A 15,000-nucleotide genomic window follows, 5' to 3' on the forward strand; every position below is an offset into this window, starting at 1 on the left:
ACACACACACACACACACACACATTTACCTCCTAACACATCTGATACACACACAGATAGATAGATAGATAGATAGATAGATAGATAGATAAGTTTATTGACCACAGCGTACATAAAGATATACAAGGATTATTATTATTATTTTATATGATCACAATTTTCATTAACATTATATAGTAAAAATAAAATACTACTGTAGTCCATACGACTGATAAATACTGGGTTAAAGTAAAAAAATATTGTAACAAAACCAGACAGTAAAATTGTAACACATAAACACACAAACTGCACTACTGATGCAAATAAAATTGCATAATATATTACACAAAGGTAAAGATTCCATAACTCATTTTCTTTAAAAAAGCTTAAAGGAATAAAAACACAAAGACCAAGTAGAAAAAAATATAAAAAGTGGTATAACATAGAAACGCATCATTTCTTTGTACCAAAACTATGCACTATAAAGCTCTCCAAAAAGGACCGATTTAAATACTAAGAAAAAAATTTTTACAACCAGCCATATAAAATATAAAAGTATGACATGCACCCTCTAAATTTTGGACAAATCTAACATATTTATCTTACAGTGGATTACAGAAAGTGTTAACAATACAGTTGTAACATCTTATGTATAATATCACAACATTTTGCATTCAGCATGGAAAATAAATCCTGTATAGAGCTGAAACCATGTTGTTGTCTGAGGTGTTGTGTGTGTGGACAGTGTTGACCTACATGTTCTGTCTGTACGTCCCCGCACACACACACGTTCCTCCAGGGGCAGACGGCCACGCCCACGCCTGTTCCACCTGCCTGTCTCCACGGCCAGGCTGTGGCCACTCACCCTGAACCGTGTGAATGACACTCTATGTATGTCGTTTATCGTGTGTCTTGTTGTGTATATGTCATGTACTGCTAAGTCAGGGTTCATCATCTTATACACTAAGCATCTTGAGGCTACAGAGTGACAGATGGCATCATGTGAACATTTCGCAATAAAGTAGACTTATGCGGCACGGCAGTGTGTACCATTTGTGCTATCAACTTCCCCGCTGGAGTGTTCAGTGCAAATGAAGATCTTATTGCGAAAATTAATGGGTCGTCAAACATGTTCATTCTTTCTGACCACATTTCATGGTAGAATTTATGTTGCTTATGCTGGATCCAATCTACAAGCGTGGGATATCCTAACTCGGCACAGCAAACTATGTTCGGTGTTGTCCTCCTCACGTTCAGTAACTCCTTCATAGCCCAAATATATAGCTTTGTGATGGGCTTTAAATCAGCACCGACCCAAGACTCTGAACCATACAGTAGTGAGGAGAGGAGGGCAGCATCAAACACACGTCGCTTAACAATAAATGGGATGTCGTTGTTCTTACGTACAAACGAAACAAACTTTAGCACGTGACACAACTTGTTCCTGGCGTGAAGCTTGACAGCGGACGACACCGACCCGTCACAAGTGAACGGTGACCCCAAATATATATAGTGACTGCAGTGCTCGACTGTTTTGTCACCCACCTGGAACGGTTCAGCGTCGCCCGGTCCTCCATGTATAACAAAAAACTTGGTTTTACTGGCGTTCATTCTCATACCATATTCGTCACAAAATTTGTTCAAAATACATAGTTTTTTCATCATATTTGCTCGCGAGGTTGCCAGCAGTAACACACACACACACACACACACACACACACACACACACACACACACACACACACACACACACACACACACACAGAGAGAGAGAGAGAGAGAGAGAGAGAGAGAGAGAGAGAGAGAGAGAGAGATTCCTTGGTGTATCTAAGTTGTTAAGCACCAATATCTCTCATTCTTTACACACACTTTATAATATAAACACATTTTCATTAGGAAGTGGAACACACACACACACACACACACACACACACACACACACACACACACACACACACACACACACACACACACACACAAAATAATTGTCTATATTTTGAAACAGTATATTGTGACATGACATCTCAGTACTTTTTTCCCACATTTTCTCTCATTTACATCCAAAAACATCACTAAAACCACAAAACCACAAACCCATTGAAACACGGCCAAGAAAATCCTACGAATAGTTCTTGAAAATAACAAATAGATAATAAATGATGCTCATATTATGTTGTTTAATATTTCTAAAATACGTGTACTTTCCGAAAGCATTGATGGTTTTCTCAGATTGTAAAGTTTTGGGATGAATAATTGCATTACCGTGAACTGGATCAGTCTGGGTGTGTCATAATTGTTAACTAACTATACATTTTTTTTCTACTGAATCTGTAATCCTGTGAGTATAATTAACTGGGGTGTATGCTAAGTTATCTATCTACTTTTGGGTGTATTTAATCCCTGGGTAGAATTACTGTACTAATCTGATTTGTCATGTGAATAATTTTTTTTTTATATACTGTGGGGATGATTTGATCCTTATATCTCTGACCTAATTAATATGGGTTTTCTATCTTTCCTTTATATTGTATTCATATTTTATCTTGTTTTATCTAAAATTAATGTGTTTTTATCCCAATTTTTTTTTGTGGTGTGAATTAATATATAAATAACAGTGGCTTCCCTTTCTTCCTCCTCCTCTGTTCTTGTGTTTATTATGGGGTAATTTAAGGGCAGTAATAGTAGTAGTAGTAGTAGTAGTACTGGTGATTAAAAAACTAACCTCTTATTTCAGGTGAGGCCAGATGTTGAGAGAGGTCACTTTTCTCCTTAAGATGTCTAGGACTTAGTGACGGAGAGTCCGAGAGGAAGGTCACTTAGTAAGGAGTGCAATGAAGAGCTCCAGCTTTCCTTGAATTTCTTCTCTCCTCACTTACTTTACCAGAATCATCACATTTATATTGTAATGATGTAATAAAGAAAAATTGTACTGTAATTAATACCGGTGATTTTTAATGTGCCACTGCTTTTAATCTAACGGTGATAACAATAATAATAATTAACTAATAAATAAAACTCCTTTCTCTCTCTGCCAATATTATTAGAGAGAGAGAGAGAGAGAGAGAGAGAGAGATGCATTGGTGTAATGGTAATAATGGGTAGTATTGTAATTACTGGTGGATGTAATTGATATAATGTTTAGTAGTCTAATGGTGTTATTAATAGATGGGTTAAGTTAATTTACTTGTGTTTTAAACTTTAATTATCTACTTGTAAATTTAGTAAGAAAATTGATTGCAATTAATAATGGCTTATGGTATTCTATTCAATGAGTTGGGTTTCATTACTGTTATGTCATTTAAATGTATTTTTACACACACACACACACACACACACACACACATTTCTGCCTCATCCTGTGTTTATTACAAATCACAAACACAATTTCTTCCTTTGTCTTCTCAAGTTACTAAAATTACCCTTTAACTCAACAAAACACACAATTTATGCTTCCTTCTAAATCACAAAAGCACAATTTTTCCCTCACCCCAAAACAAAATCTCTCTACTCATCTCATCATTAATGTAGTTTGAGTGTTAATAAAACAATAATAACATTTAGTAAATATTTATTGGAAATAGTATTGATTGATTGATCTGTAAAATAAGATGTTAATGCTGGTTTTAATAATACTGAGAACTTGAGAACAATAACAAAATCAATAAAAAATAATAATAATAATAAATTTTTCTTTTGACAACCTACAGCAGTGCGCCACTCAGAGCATTAGAACTCCCCCACCCCACCCCACCCCACCACCACCAACCTGGGCAGGTGAAACCCATAGACTGTAACACAGATGAAAAAAAAGAGAGTAGACTGCAAAATTATCTCCCTTGTTTCATCCCACAAGTCTATGGCAAGTGAAACCCATAGAGTTTTATAGAGATGAAATTAATGGTTGAATCCTGCATAATCAGAAGGGATAAGCAAAATGTACCTCTCAAATTTGATCTCCTTAAAGGTGCATGGGCAACACTCACCCACAGATTGACAGGGAGGGGTGGGGAGGGGAGGAGTCACCCCATTTGGCTCATATGAAGCAAGTGGTCTCACCCCAACAATGTGAGAGGGTAGATGTTTTAACCACTGCCATGCAAGCCAAACTATTCTATTACTAAGGCTACTTGAACACTACTTGCTACTACCTCCTCACTGACTACTGACTACTGGAGAGAGAGAGAGAGAGAGAGAGAGAGAGAGAGAGAGAGAGAGAGAGAGAGAAAGAGAGAGAGAGAGGAAGAAAGAAAAAGAAAGAAAAAGAAAGAAAGAAAGAAAGAAAAAAAGAAAGAAAGAAAGAAAGAAAGAAAGAGAGAGAGAGAGAGAGAGAGAGAGAGATCTGAGAAATTCACTTAAATATACTAAGAAAAAGATGGAAGGAGAGAAGAGATGGCTGGAGAGAGAGAGAGAGAGAGAGAGAGAGAGAGAGAAATTCACTTAAATATACTAAGAAAAGATGAAAGAGAAAGAAGAAAGTAAGAATGAAAACACTTTGATAATATACATGACATATCCTACAAATATTCTTCCTTTCAGTAATAACAATAATGCACCTATTCACAGCTTCTTTTCCTAATCATTTAATGACTCACAACTTTATTTCCATTCATTCATTATTGTAATTTCATTCACTCTAAGCATTCCTTTCTGTAAAGTAATATATTTCTTATTTTCAACTTAATTTCATAGTGATTGCAGCCACGCACACACGTCCATTCACTGAGTTTCATTACGTTGCCCTGCTTATAACATCCTTTCAGAGATGATTATCATCATCATACAGAAAACACCTCTTGTGTGTGCTGCTGCTGCTGCTGCTGCTGCTGCTGCTGGTCTGAAAGTAAAAGGCTCGGTTATTGTGTGTGGTATGGGTTATTAGGAGGAGGAGGAGGGGGATTAATAAAAGAAGAAAAAGTAGAAGACAGCTAGATATGCAACATTGCGGCGGTGAGAGAGAGGCTGAAGACAGTCAGTTAGAGGAGAGGAGTTGATGAGATGAAAAGCTTTTGATTCCACCCTGTCTAGAAGAGCAGTATGAGTGGAACCCCCCCAGACATGTGAAGCATACTCCATACATGGACGGATAAGGCCCTTGTACAGAGTTAGCAGCTGGGGGGGTGAGAAAAACTGGCGGAGACGTCTCAGACCACCTAACTTCATAGAAGCTGTTTTAGCTAGAGATGAGATGTGAAGTTTCCAGTTCAGATTATAAGTAAAGGACAGACCAAGGATGTTCAGTGTAGAAGAGGGGACAGTTGAGTGTCATTGAAGAAGAGGGGATAGTTGTCTGGAAGGTTGTGTCGAGTTGATAGATGGAGGAATTGAGTTTTTGAGGCATTGAACAATACCAAGTTTGCTCTGCCACAATCAGAAATTTTGGAAAGATCAGAAGTCAGGCGTTCTGTGGCTTCCCTGCGTGATATGTTTACCTCCTGAAGGATTGCACGTCTATGAAAAGACGTGGAAAAGTGCAGGGTGGTATCATCAGCGTAGGAGTGGATAAGACAAGAAGTTTGGTTTAGAAGATCATTAATGAATAATAAGAAGAGAGTGGGTGACAGAACGCTGAGGAACACCACTGTTAATAGATTTAGGAGAAGAACAGTGACTGTCTACCACAGCAGCAATAGAACGGTCAGAAAGGAAACTTGAGATGAAGTTACAGAGAGAAGGATAGAAACCGTAGGAGGGTAGTTTGGAGATCAAAGCTTTGTGCCAGACTCTATCAAAAGCTTTTGATATGTCCAAGGCAACAGCAAAAGTTTCACCAAAATCTCTAAAAGAGGATGACCAAGACTCAGTAAGGAAAGCCAGAAGATCACCAGTAGAGCGGCCTTGACGGAACCCATACTGGCAATCAGATAGAAGGTTGTGAAGTGATAGATGTTTAAGAATCTCCCTGTTGAGGATAGATTCAAAAACTTTAGATAGGCAGGAAATTAAAGCAATAGGACGGTAGTTTGTGGGATTAGAACGGTCACCCTTTTTAGGAACAGGTTGAATGTAGGCAAACTTCCAGCAAGAAGGAAAGGTAGATGTTGACAGACACAGCTGAAAGAGTTTGACTAGGCAAGGTGCAAGCACGGAGGCACAGTTTCGGAGAACAATAGGAGGGACCCCATCAGGTCCATAAGCCTTCCGAGGGTTTAGGCCAGCGAGGGCATGGAAAACATCATTGCAAAGAATTTTAATAGGTGGCATGAAGTAGTCAGAGGGTGGAGGAGAGGGAGGAACAAGCCCAGAATCCTCCAAGGTAGAGTTTTTAGCAAAGGTTTGAGCAAAGAGTTCAGCTTTAGAAATAGATGTGATAGCAGTGGTGCCATCTGGTTGAAATAGAGGAGGGAAAGAAGAAGAAGCAAAGTTATTGGAGATATTTTTGGCTAGATGCCAGAAATCACGAGGGGAGTTAGATCTTGAAAGATTTTGACATTTTCTGTTAATGAAGGAGTTTTTGGCTAGTTGGAGAACAGACTTGGCATGGTTCCAGCCAGAAATATAAAGTGCATGAGATTCTGGTGATGGAAGGCTTAAGTACCTTTTGTGGGCAACCTCTCTATCATGTATAGCACGAGAACAAGCTGTGTTAAACCAAGGTTTAGAAGGTTTAGGGCAAGAAAAAGAGTGAGGAATGTACGCCTCCATGCCAGACACTATCACCTCTGTTATGCGCTCAGCACACAAAGACGGGTCTCTGACATGGAAGCAGTAGTCATTCCAAGGAAAATCAGCAAAATACCTCCTCAGGTCCCCCCAACTAGCAGAGGCAAAACACCAGAGGCACCTTCACTTAGGGGGATCCTGAGGAGGGATTGGAGTGATAGGACAAGATAAAGATATGAGATTGTGATCGGAGTTTACATACAAAATACTTATAATACAGAGAAATAAATAAAAAATAGAACAGCTTTCATGGGTACAATAATAATAGAGTCCTTTAAAGAGAATAATGTCACCTTTCATTATCAATTGTTAGCTTTGTCTTGTCTGAGGTGAGGGTGCCACTGACTTCTTCCTCTCTCAACTGTCTATAGCTTGTCTATGTCATGCTGTAGCTGACTGCATTCATCTTGTGACTGAAGTGTGTCTGAAAATCACATTGATTTTTTTTTTTTTTTTTTTTTTTTTTTTTTTTTTATGTAGGAAGGATACTGGCCAAGGGCAACAAAAATCTAATAAAAAAAAATGCCCACTGAAATGCCAGTCCCTTAAAAGGGTCAAAGCAGTGGTCAAAAATTGGTGGATAAGTGTCTTGAAACCTCCCTCTTGAAGGAATTCAAGTCATAGGAAGGTGGAAATACAGAAGCAGGCAAGGAGTTCCAGAGTTTACCAGAGAAAGGGATGAATGATTGAGAATACTGGTTAACTCTTGCGTTAGAGAGGTGGACAGAATAGGAGTGAGAGAAAGAAGAAAGTCTTGTGCAGCGAGGCCGCGGAAGGAGGGGAGGCATGCAGTTAGCAAGATCAGAAGAGCAGTTAGCATGAAAATAGCGGTAGAAGACAGCTAGAGATGCAACATTGCGGCGGTGAGAGAGAGGCTGAAGACAGTCAGTTAGAGGAGAGGAGTTGATGAGACGAAAAGCTTTTGATTCCACCCTGTCTAGAAGAGCAGTATGAGTGAAACCCCCCCAGACATGTGAAGCATACTCCATACATGGATGGATAAGGCCCTTGTACAGAGTTAGCAGCTGGGGGGGTGAGAAAAACTGGCGGAGACGTCTCAGAACACCTAACTTCATAGAAGCTGTTTTAGCTAGAGATGAGATGTGAAGTTTCCAGTTCAGATTATAAGTAAAGGACAGACCGAGGATGTTCAGTGTAGAAGAGGGGGACAGTTGAGTGTCATTGAAGAAGAGGGGATAGTTGTCTGGAAGATTGTGTCGAGTTGATAGATGGAGGAATTGAGTTTTTGAGGCATTGAACAATACCAAGTTTGCTCTGCCCCAATCAGAAATTTTAGAAAGATCAGAAGTCAGGCGTTCTGTGGCTTCCCTGCGTGATATGTTTACCTCCTGAAGGATTGCACGTCTATGAAAAGACGTGGAAAAGTGCAGGGTGGTATCATCAGCGTAGGAGTGGATAAGACAAGAAGTTTGGTTTAGAAGATCATTAATGAATAATAAGAAGAGAGTGGGTGACAGAACGCTGAGGAACACCACTGTTAATAGATTTAGGAGAAGAACAGTGACTGTCTACCACAGCAGCAATAGAACGGTCAGAAAGGAAACTTGAGATGAAGTTACAGAGAGAAGGATAGAAACCGTAGGAGGGTAGTTTGGAGATCAAAGCTTTGTGCCAGACTCTATCAAAAGCTTTTGATATGTCCAAGGCAACAGCAAAAGTTTCACCAAAATCTCTAAAAGAGGATGACCAAGACTCAGTAAGGAAAGCCAGAAGATCACCAGTAGAGCGGCCTTGATGGAACCCATACTGGCGATCAGATAGAAGGTTGTGAAGTGATAGACGTTTAAGAATCTTCCTGTTGAGGATAGATTCAAAAACTTTAGATAGGCAGGAAATTAAAGCAATAGGACAGTAGTTTGAGGGATTAGAACGGTAACCCTTTTTAGGAACAGGTTGAATGTAGGCAAACTTCCAGCAAGAAGGAAAGGTAGATGTTGACAGACAGAGCTGAAAGAGTTTGACTAGGCAAGGTGCAAGCATGGAGGCACAGTTTCGGAGAACAATAGGAGGGACCCAATCAGGTCCATAAGCCTTCCGAGGGTTTAGGCCAGCGAGGGCATGGAAAACATCATTGCAAAGAATTTTAATAGGTGGCATGAAGTAGTCAGAGGGTGGAGGAGAGGGAGGAACAAGCCCAGAATCCTCCAAGGTAGAGTTTTTAGCAAAGGTTTGAGCAAAGAGTTCAGCTTTAGAAATAGATGTGATAGCAGTGGTGCCATCTGGTTGAAATAGAGGAAGGAAAGAAGAAGAAGCAAAGTTATTGGAGATATTTTTGGCTAGATGCCAGAAATCATGAGGGGAGTTAGATCTTGAAAGGTTTTGACATTTTCTGTTAATGAAGGAGTTTTTGGCTAGTTGGAGAACAGACTTAGCATGGTTCCGGCCAGAAATATAAAGTGCATGAGATTCTGGTGATGGAAGGCTTAAGTACCTTTTGTGGGCCACCTCTCTATCATGTATAGCACGAGAACAAGCTGTGTTAAACAAAGATCTGGAAGGTTTAGGACGAGAAAAAGAGTGAGGAATGTACGCCTCCATGCCAGACACTATCACCTCTGTTATGCGCTCAGCACACAAAGACGGCTCTCTGACACGGAAGCAGTGGTCATTCCAAGGAAAATCAGCAAAATACCTCCTCAGGTCCCCCAACTAGCAGAGGCAAAACACCAGAGGCACCTTCACTTAGGGGGGTCCTGAGGAGGGATTGAAGTGATAGGACAAGATAAAGATATGAGATTGTGATCGGAGGAGCCCAACAGAGAAGAAAGGGTGACAGCATAAGCAGAAGGATTAGAGGTCAGGAAAAGGTCAAGAATGTTGGGTGTATCTCCAAGACAGTCAGGAATAAGAGTAGGGTGTTGCACCAATTGCTCTAGGTCATGGAGGACAGCAAAGTTGTAGGCTAGTTCACCAGCATGGTCTGTGAAGGGAGAGGAAAGCCAAAGCTGGTGATGAACATTTAAATCTCCAAGAATGGAGATCTCTGCAAAAGGGAAGAGTCAAAAATTGGATTATAAGTGTCTTGAAACCTCACCTTTCAAAGAATTCAAGTCATAGGAAGGTGGAAAAACAGAAGCACAGAGAGAGAGACAGAGAAAGAGAGAGAGAGAGAGAGAGAGAGAGAGAGAGAGAGAGAGAGAGAGAGAGAGAGAGAGAGAGAGAGAGAGAGAGAGAGAGAGAGAGAGAGAGAGAGAGAGAGAGAGAGAGAATTTAATAAACATGTATAGAATGATAAATGGTATGGAAAATGTGGAAAAAGAATGTTTAATAACTTTAGATATACAGAGTACATGGGGACACAGTAAGAAGCTGAAGAAAGTTAACTGTAGAAGAGACATCAAGGAGTAAAGTTTTCCTCAGAAGTGTGAACAAATGTAATGATTTCAGCAAGACGTCAATGCTGTAACAGTCCATATTTTTAAGGCCAAACTGGACACATATAGAGATGGGATACCATGAGATTACTCCACTCCTATAAACCACAACTAGGTCCAAACTTCTTGTCCTATCCACTCCTACGCTGATGATACCACCCTGCACTTTTCCACGTCTTTTCATAGACGTGCAACCCTTCAGGAGGTAAACATATCACGCAGGGAAGCCACAGAACACCTGACTTCTGATCTTTCTAAAATTTCTGATTGGGGCAGAGAAAACTTGGTATTGTTCAATGCCTCAAAAACTCAATTCCTCCATCTATTAACTCGACACAACCTTCCAGACAACTATCCCCTCTTCTTCAATGACACTCAACTGTCCCCCTCTTCTACACTGAACATCCTCGGTCTGTCCTTTACTTATAATCTGAACTGGAAACTTCACATCTCATCTCTAGCTAAAACAGCATCTATGAAGTTAGGTGTTCTGAGACGTCTCCGCCAGTTTTCTCACCCCCCCAGCTGCTAACTCTGTACAAGGGCCTTATCCGTCCATGTATGGAGTATGCTTCACATGTCTGGGGGGTTCCACTCATACTGCTCTTCTAGACAGGGTGGAATGAAAAGCTTTTCGTCTCATCAACTCCTCTCCTCTAACTGACTGCCTTCAGCCCCTCTCTCACCGCCGCAATGTTGCATATCTAGCTGTCTTCTCCCGCTATTTTCATGCTAACTGCTCTTCTGATCTTGCTAACTGCATGCCTCCCCTCCTTCCACGGCCTCGCTGCACAAGACTTTCTTTTTTCTCTCACCCCTATTCTGTCCACCTCTCTAATGCAAGAGTTAACCAGTATTCTCAATCATTCATCCCTTTCTCTGGTAAACTCTGGAACTCCCTGCCTGCTTCTGTATTTCCACCTTCCTATGACTTGAATTCCTTCAAGAGGGAGGTTTCAAGACACTTATCCATCAATTTTTGACCACAGCTTTGACCCTTTTATGGGACTGCCATTTCAGTGGGCATTTTTTTATAAGATTTTTGTTGCCCTTGGCCAGTGTCACTCATACATTAAAAAAAAAAAAAAAAAAAAAAAAAAAAAAAAGCTGGCAATCCCACACACACACACACACACACACACACACACACACACACACACACACACACACACACACACACACACACACAGACATCATTCACACTCTTAGCCCCATCAGTCCCTAGTGGAAAAGGACAGTCAGACACAGCACAGCTGGTCACATACATCCAAACAGAACTTGACTTAATCCTGTAAAATACAAACAGGTCTATACAAAATACAGAAAAGACATGCAAGTGGAGGCATCACCAACCTCCTCCGGGAATCTGGCAGGACAAACGGCACGGCAGAACCCATTCTTGCTCCTGTACTCCACATGCTGGTCTAGCATCATCGAGTGGGCAAAGCGGTTGTAGCGTTTTCTCCCACTCACTCTCTCTGCTGAAGTCTCTGTTCTGAATCTCTCTGCTGAAGTCTCTGTTCTGAATCTGACGCAGAAGCTGAGGCGACAGTACCGGCAGCACAGCGTCAACCTGAGGAATGTCACCAATGTTCAGTCATTCAAATCATAAAAACACTATTGAAACTCCCCTTAACTTCCACTAGAGCTTGTTGAAAGTGAGAGACACAGCACTGCAACACATAAGAACAGCATCCTCTTAGGAAAATGTTCCTGCTGTGTGTGGATTTGTGAGAGAAAAGTACACAGTTGTTTTGCAGGAGTGAAGCCATTCTGAAAGATAATGTGTCACCTTTTGGAGAAATGTGCCTGTGTGTTACAGGCACACACACACACACACACACACACACACACACACACACACACACACTGACTTGCATCATCCCCATGTCAAGACAAGGTGGGATGGAGTCTTTATGTACCTTGATGAACCACTTGTGGATGCTGTTCCATGGATCACACCTCAGGCTGCTCTTAACTTGTGTGTTCTTCTTAGACTCTTGCAGAAGCAACACATACAATCTGTTGCCCTCCATGGGATTCCTCAGCTGAGATGCAAGCTGTGGGAAGAATCAAACCAATAATGAAGGCTCTCTCTAGGTAATAAATGCAGCCAGTGAAGCAGACTTCCTGGAAGCGATACAAAGCAAGTCACTTCTACAGGGATCATCAACATCTTACTGGAAAATATGTAAACTTATTCTCTTATGCCAAGCAAAATCATGGCATCTCACAACACAAGGAATTTCCTTATCTTCAGATCTGCTCCAAACTAATTTAATTTGTTCCTCCTGTCAGCTAATGAGTAAAGTTGAGGCATTCCCACCACCAAGATCTGACTGTGTGAAGCACACCTGTCAGCTAGTGAGTAAAGGAATGAAAGTGAGATAACTCCAGCAGGTCCCTTTCCCCTCAGCTCACCAGTCAGGTCACCAGTCAATTAGATCTGGTCCAAACTATGTGAAGTACACCTCCACTCAACAAGTGAATGAAGGAATGAAATTAAGATACCCCTAGCATTTCCATCTCTTTCCCTGAGCTAAGGTTGCCAGCACAGCCTGACTGACTGACCCACCTGCAGTGCATCCTCCCTGGTGTCCTGGGCATGGATCACCACCACCTTTGACTGGAACCCTGACTGCTTGCCATCCACACTGTCCAAGCAAGATTCCACCACCAGCACCTGCGGATCCCTCTGGATAGACAGTGAAGGTCTTAGCAGCATCACTCCCTGGCTCTGTGAATAATGTGACAGATTTCAACACAGTGTTCTCAAGATTTCAATAGTCAATATCTTCCATGGCTACACAGGCCCACAGTCTTATCCAAACAAACTTCCAATTGATTTATTATAACTAATTAATCAGACATTTGAATCAAGTGACTGAGATGTCAGGGAGTCAAGACGGGCTCATGCAGTAGTGGCCAGTCAAAGCAGCAGAGTGCAAGGAACTAATTCTCAAAGAGTGGTGGATGAAAAGAACAGACTCAGTAATCTGGTTGTTAGTGCTGAGTCACTAGGGAGATTTTAAAAGAAGATACACAAATCTAGGGATAGGGATAAGTAGAAATAGGTAGACACATTCAATTCAGAGAGAGAGGTCAACTTATAGGAAAGAGGAAATGCAGAAAGACTACTGGTGTACATTAGACTCCACTACACACATACACAACACAATACACACCTCTCTTTCTCCTCTCTCAAGAGTTCCTCCTCCTCCTCTTCCTCCTCCACCTCCTTGCCCAACTCACCAACATCACCCATCACTCTGAAAAAAAAAAGAAGAAAAATAAATAAATAAAAATAATAATAATGATAAATAAATAAATTAAACAGATAAATACATGTAAAATCTACCTAATAATGGTCTACATTCTGAAACACTTGTGCACCACACCTGCACTACATTGAAAAGGCTGTACTTCAAGTTATGCAGGTCTTTAAGGGTGCTTTTATAGTTCTAGTGACAGACAAACAAGATTTCTATACTATGAATAGGAGAAATACTCTTGAGAACCCAACTAATCATCTCTGTGCCCTTGGATAATACTTGTAGTGAGGAAGAGACCAAAGCGTTTCTGAATACTGGTTTATATATACCCAGCTAGCAAGCCCACACCACTGATTTTCACAGCATTTTATACCACAACTATTTTAAGAGATAATGGAAACATCTAACCTCAGTCTATTGATACTGTTAACTTGATTTGCTCTATACTCGTACCTTCCTCTTCTCTCACAAGCACCCACATACCTCCTTTCTTCTCTCCTGCTGGCCTACCTCTGCCTGTGACTTCCCAGCCTCCTTCACTCCACTCAATGGTGTCATGCCACCCAGTCTCACCTACTCCCATCACACTATAATCCCTCCACTTTCCCTCACTCCAGCTGTTTGTGTTCCAGGAAAGCAAGCAACACCTCTCCTCTCTATGCCCTCTCCTGTTCCTGCCTGGCATCCTATCATAGCTGGGGCCACTCTACCATATTCCAGGCCACCCAATAGCTTCCCTATGCTGGACATGTGGATCATCTGATGACCACACCTGCTTCCAAACCATCTTCTACAACTGCAGCCCATCACACTCCCATTCTTCTAACTTCCCTATGTATTTGCTGTTCACCCATCTCCTCTCCTGGCCAAATCATCAACTCTTTATCCTGCCTCATAGGGATGCACCCCCCCCCTCTCTCTCTCTCTCTCTCTCTCTCTCTCTCTCTCTCTCTCTCTCTCTCTCTCTCTCTCTCTCTCTCTCTCTCTCTCTCTTATAAATAAGCAAAGAACTGACTGATTGACAGATTTGTTAAATAATCAAACAAATATATACAAATATAATGATAAATAGTGAAGAGTAAGGAGGAAAAGAAGTAAGAATATATATAAGAAGAAGAAGAAGAAGAAGAAGAAGAAGAAGAAGAAGAAGAAGAAGAAGAAGAAGAAGAAGAAGAAGAAGAAGAAGAAGAAGAAGAAGAAGAAGAAGAAGAAGAAGAGAGAGAGAAAGAAAGAAAAAGAAAAAAAAAAAAAAGGAAGAAAAAGGAAGAGGGATTGAGAAGTAGAAGAAGAAGAAGAAGAAGAAGAAGAAGAAGAAGAAGAAGAAGAGAGAAAGAAAGAAAGAAAGAAAAAAAAAAAAGAAAAAAGGGAGAAAGGAAGAGGGATTGAGTAGAAGAAGAAGAAGAAGAAGAAGAAGAAGAAGAAGAAGAAGAAGAAGAAGAAGAAAGAAAGAAAGAAAAAGGGAGAAAGAAAGGAAGAGGGATTAAAAAGAAGAAGAAGAAGAAGAAGAAGAAGAAGAAGAAGAAGAAGAAGAAGAAGAAGAACTTACAAGAAACCTATTATGAATCTCAGGAAAAATATAAATTTGCTTTTGTATACTTGCTTTTGTGAAGAATTGATATTATACTCTGTCACAAGAAAAATTATATCAAAAGAAAAGAAAAGGAATGGAAAAAATATTAGTTTAACATTTTTACT

The 15,000-nt window shown here is 40.6% G+C and overlaps 1 protein-coding gene and 1 long non-coding RNA gene across 2 annotated transcripts in view; one reads left to right on the plus strand and one right to left on the minus strand.

Moving 5' to 3' along the window:
• The window catches only part of LOC135099569 (uncharacterized), a 45,505-nt gene that overhangs the window by 4,590 nt on the left and 25,915 nt on the right, over positions 1-15,000 (plus strand). The window lies entirely within an intron of this gene.
• LOC135099567 (uncharacterized) lies at positions 3,303-13,248 on the minus strand. The gene is made up of 5 exons (XM_064001964.1): positions 13,219-13,248; positions 12,609-12,770; positions 11,956-12,093; positions 11,387-11,606; positions 3,303-4,812 (listed from the first exon to the last, which is right to left on the minus strand). The coding sequence occupies exons 2-5, from the start codon at positions 12,756-12,758 to the stop codon at positions 4,754-4,756; spliced, it is 567 nt and encodes a 188-aa protein (XP_063858034.1). The 5' UTR covers positions 12,759-12,770; positions 13,219-13,248; the 3' UTR covers positions 3,303-4,753.

Source organism: Scylla paramamosain, unplaced genomic scaffold (genome assembly GCF_035594125.1).
Source record: "Scylla paramamosain isolate STU-SP2022 unplaced genomic scaffold, ASM3559412v1 Contig149, whole genome shotgun sequence".
Taxonomy (NCBI): Eukaryota; Metazoa; Arthropoda; class Malacostraca; order Decapoda; family Portunidae; genus Scylla; species Scylla paramamosain.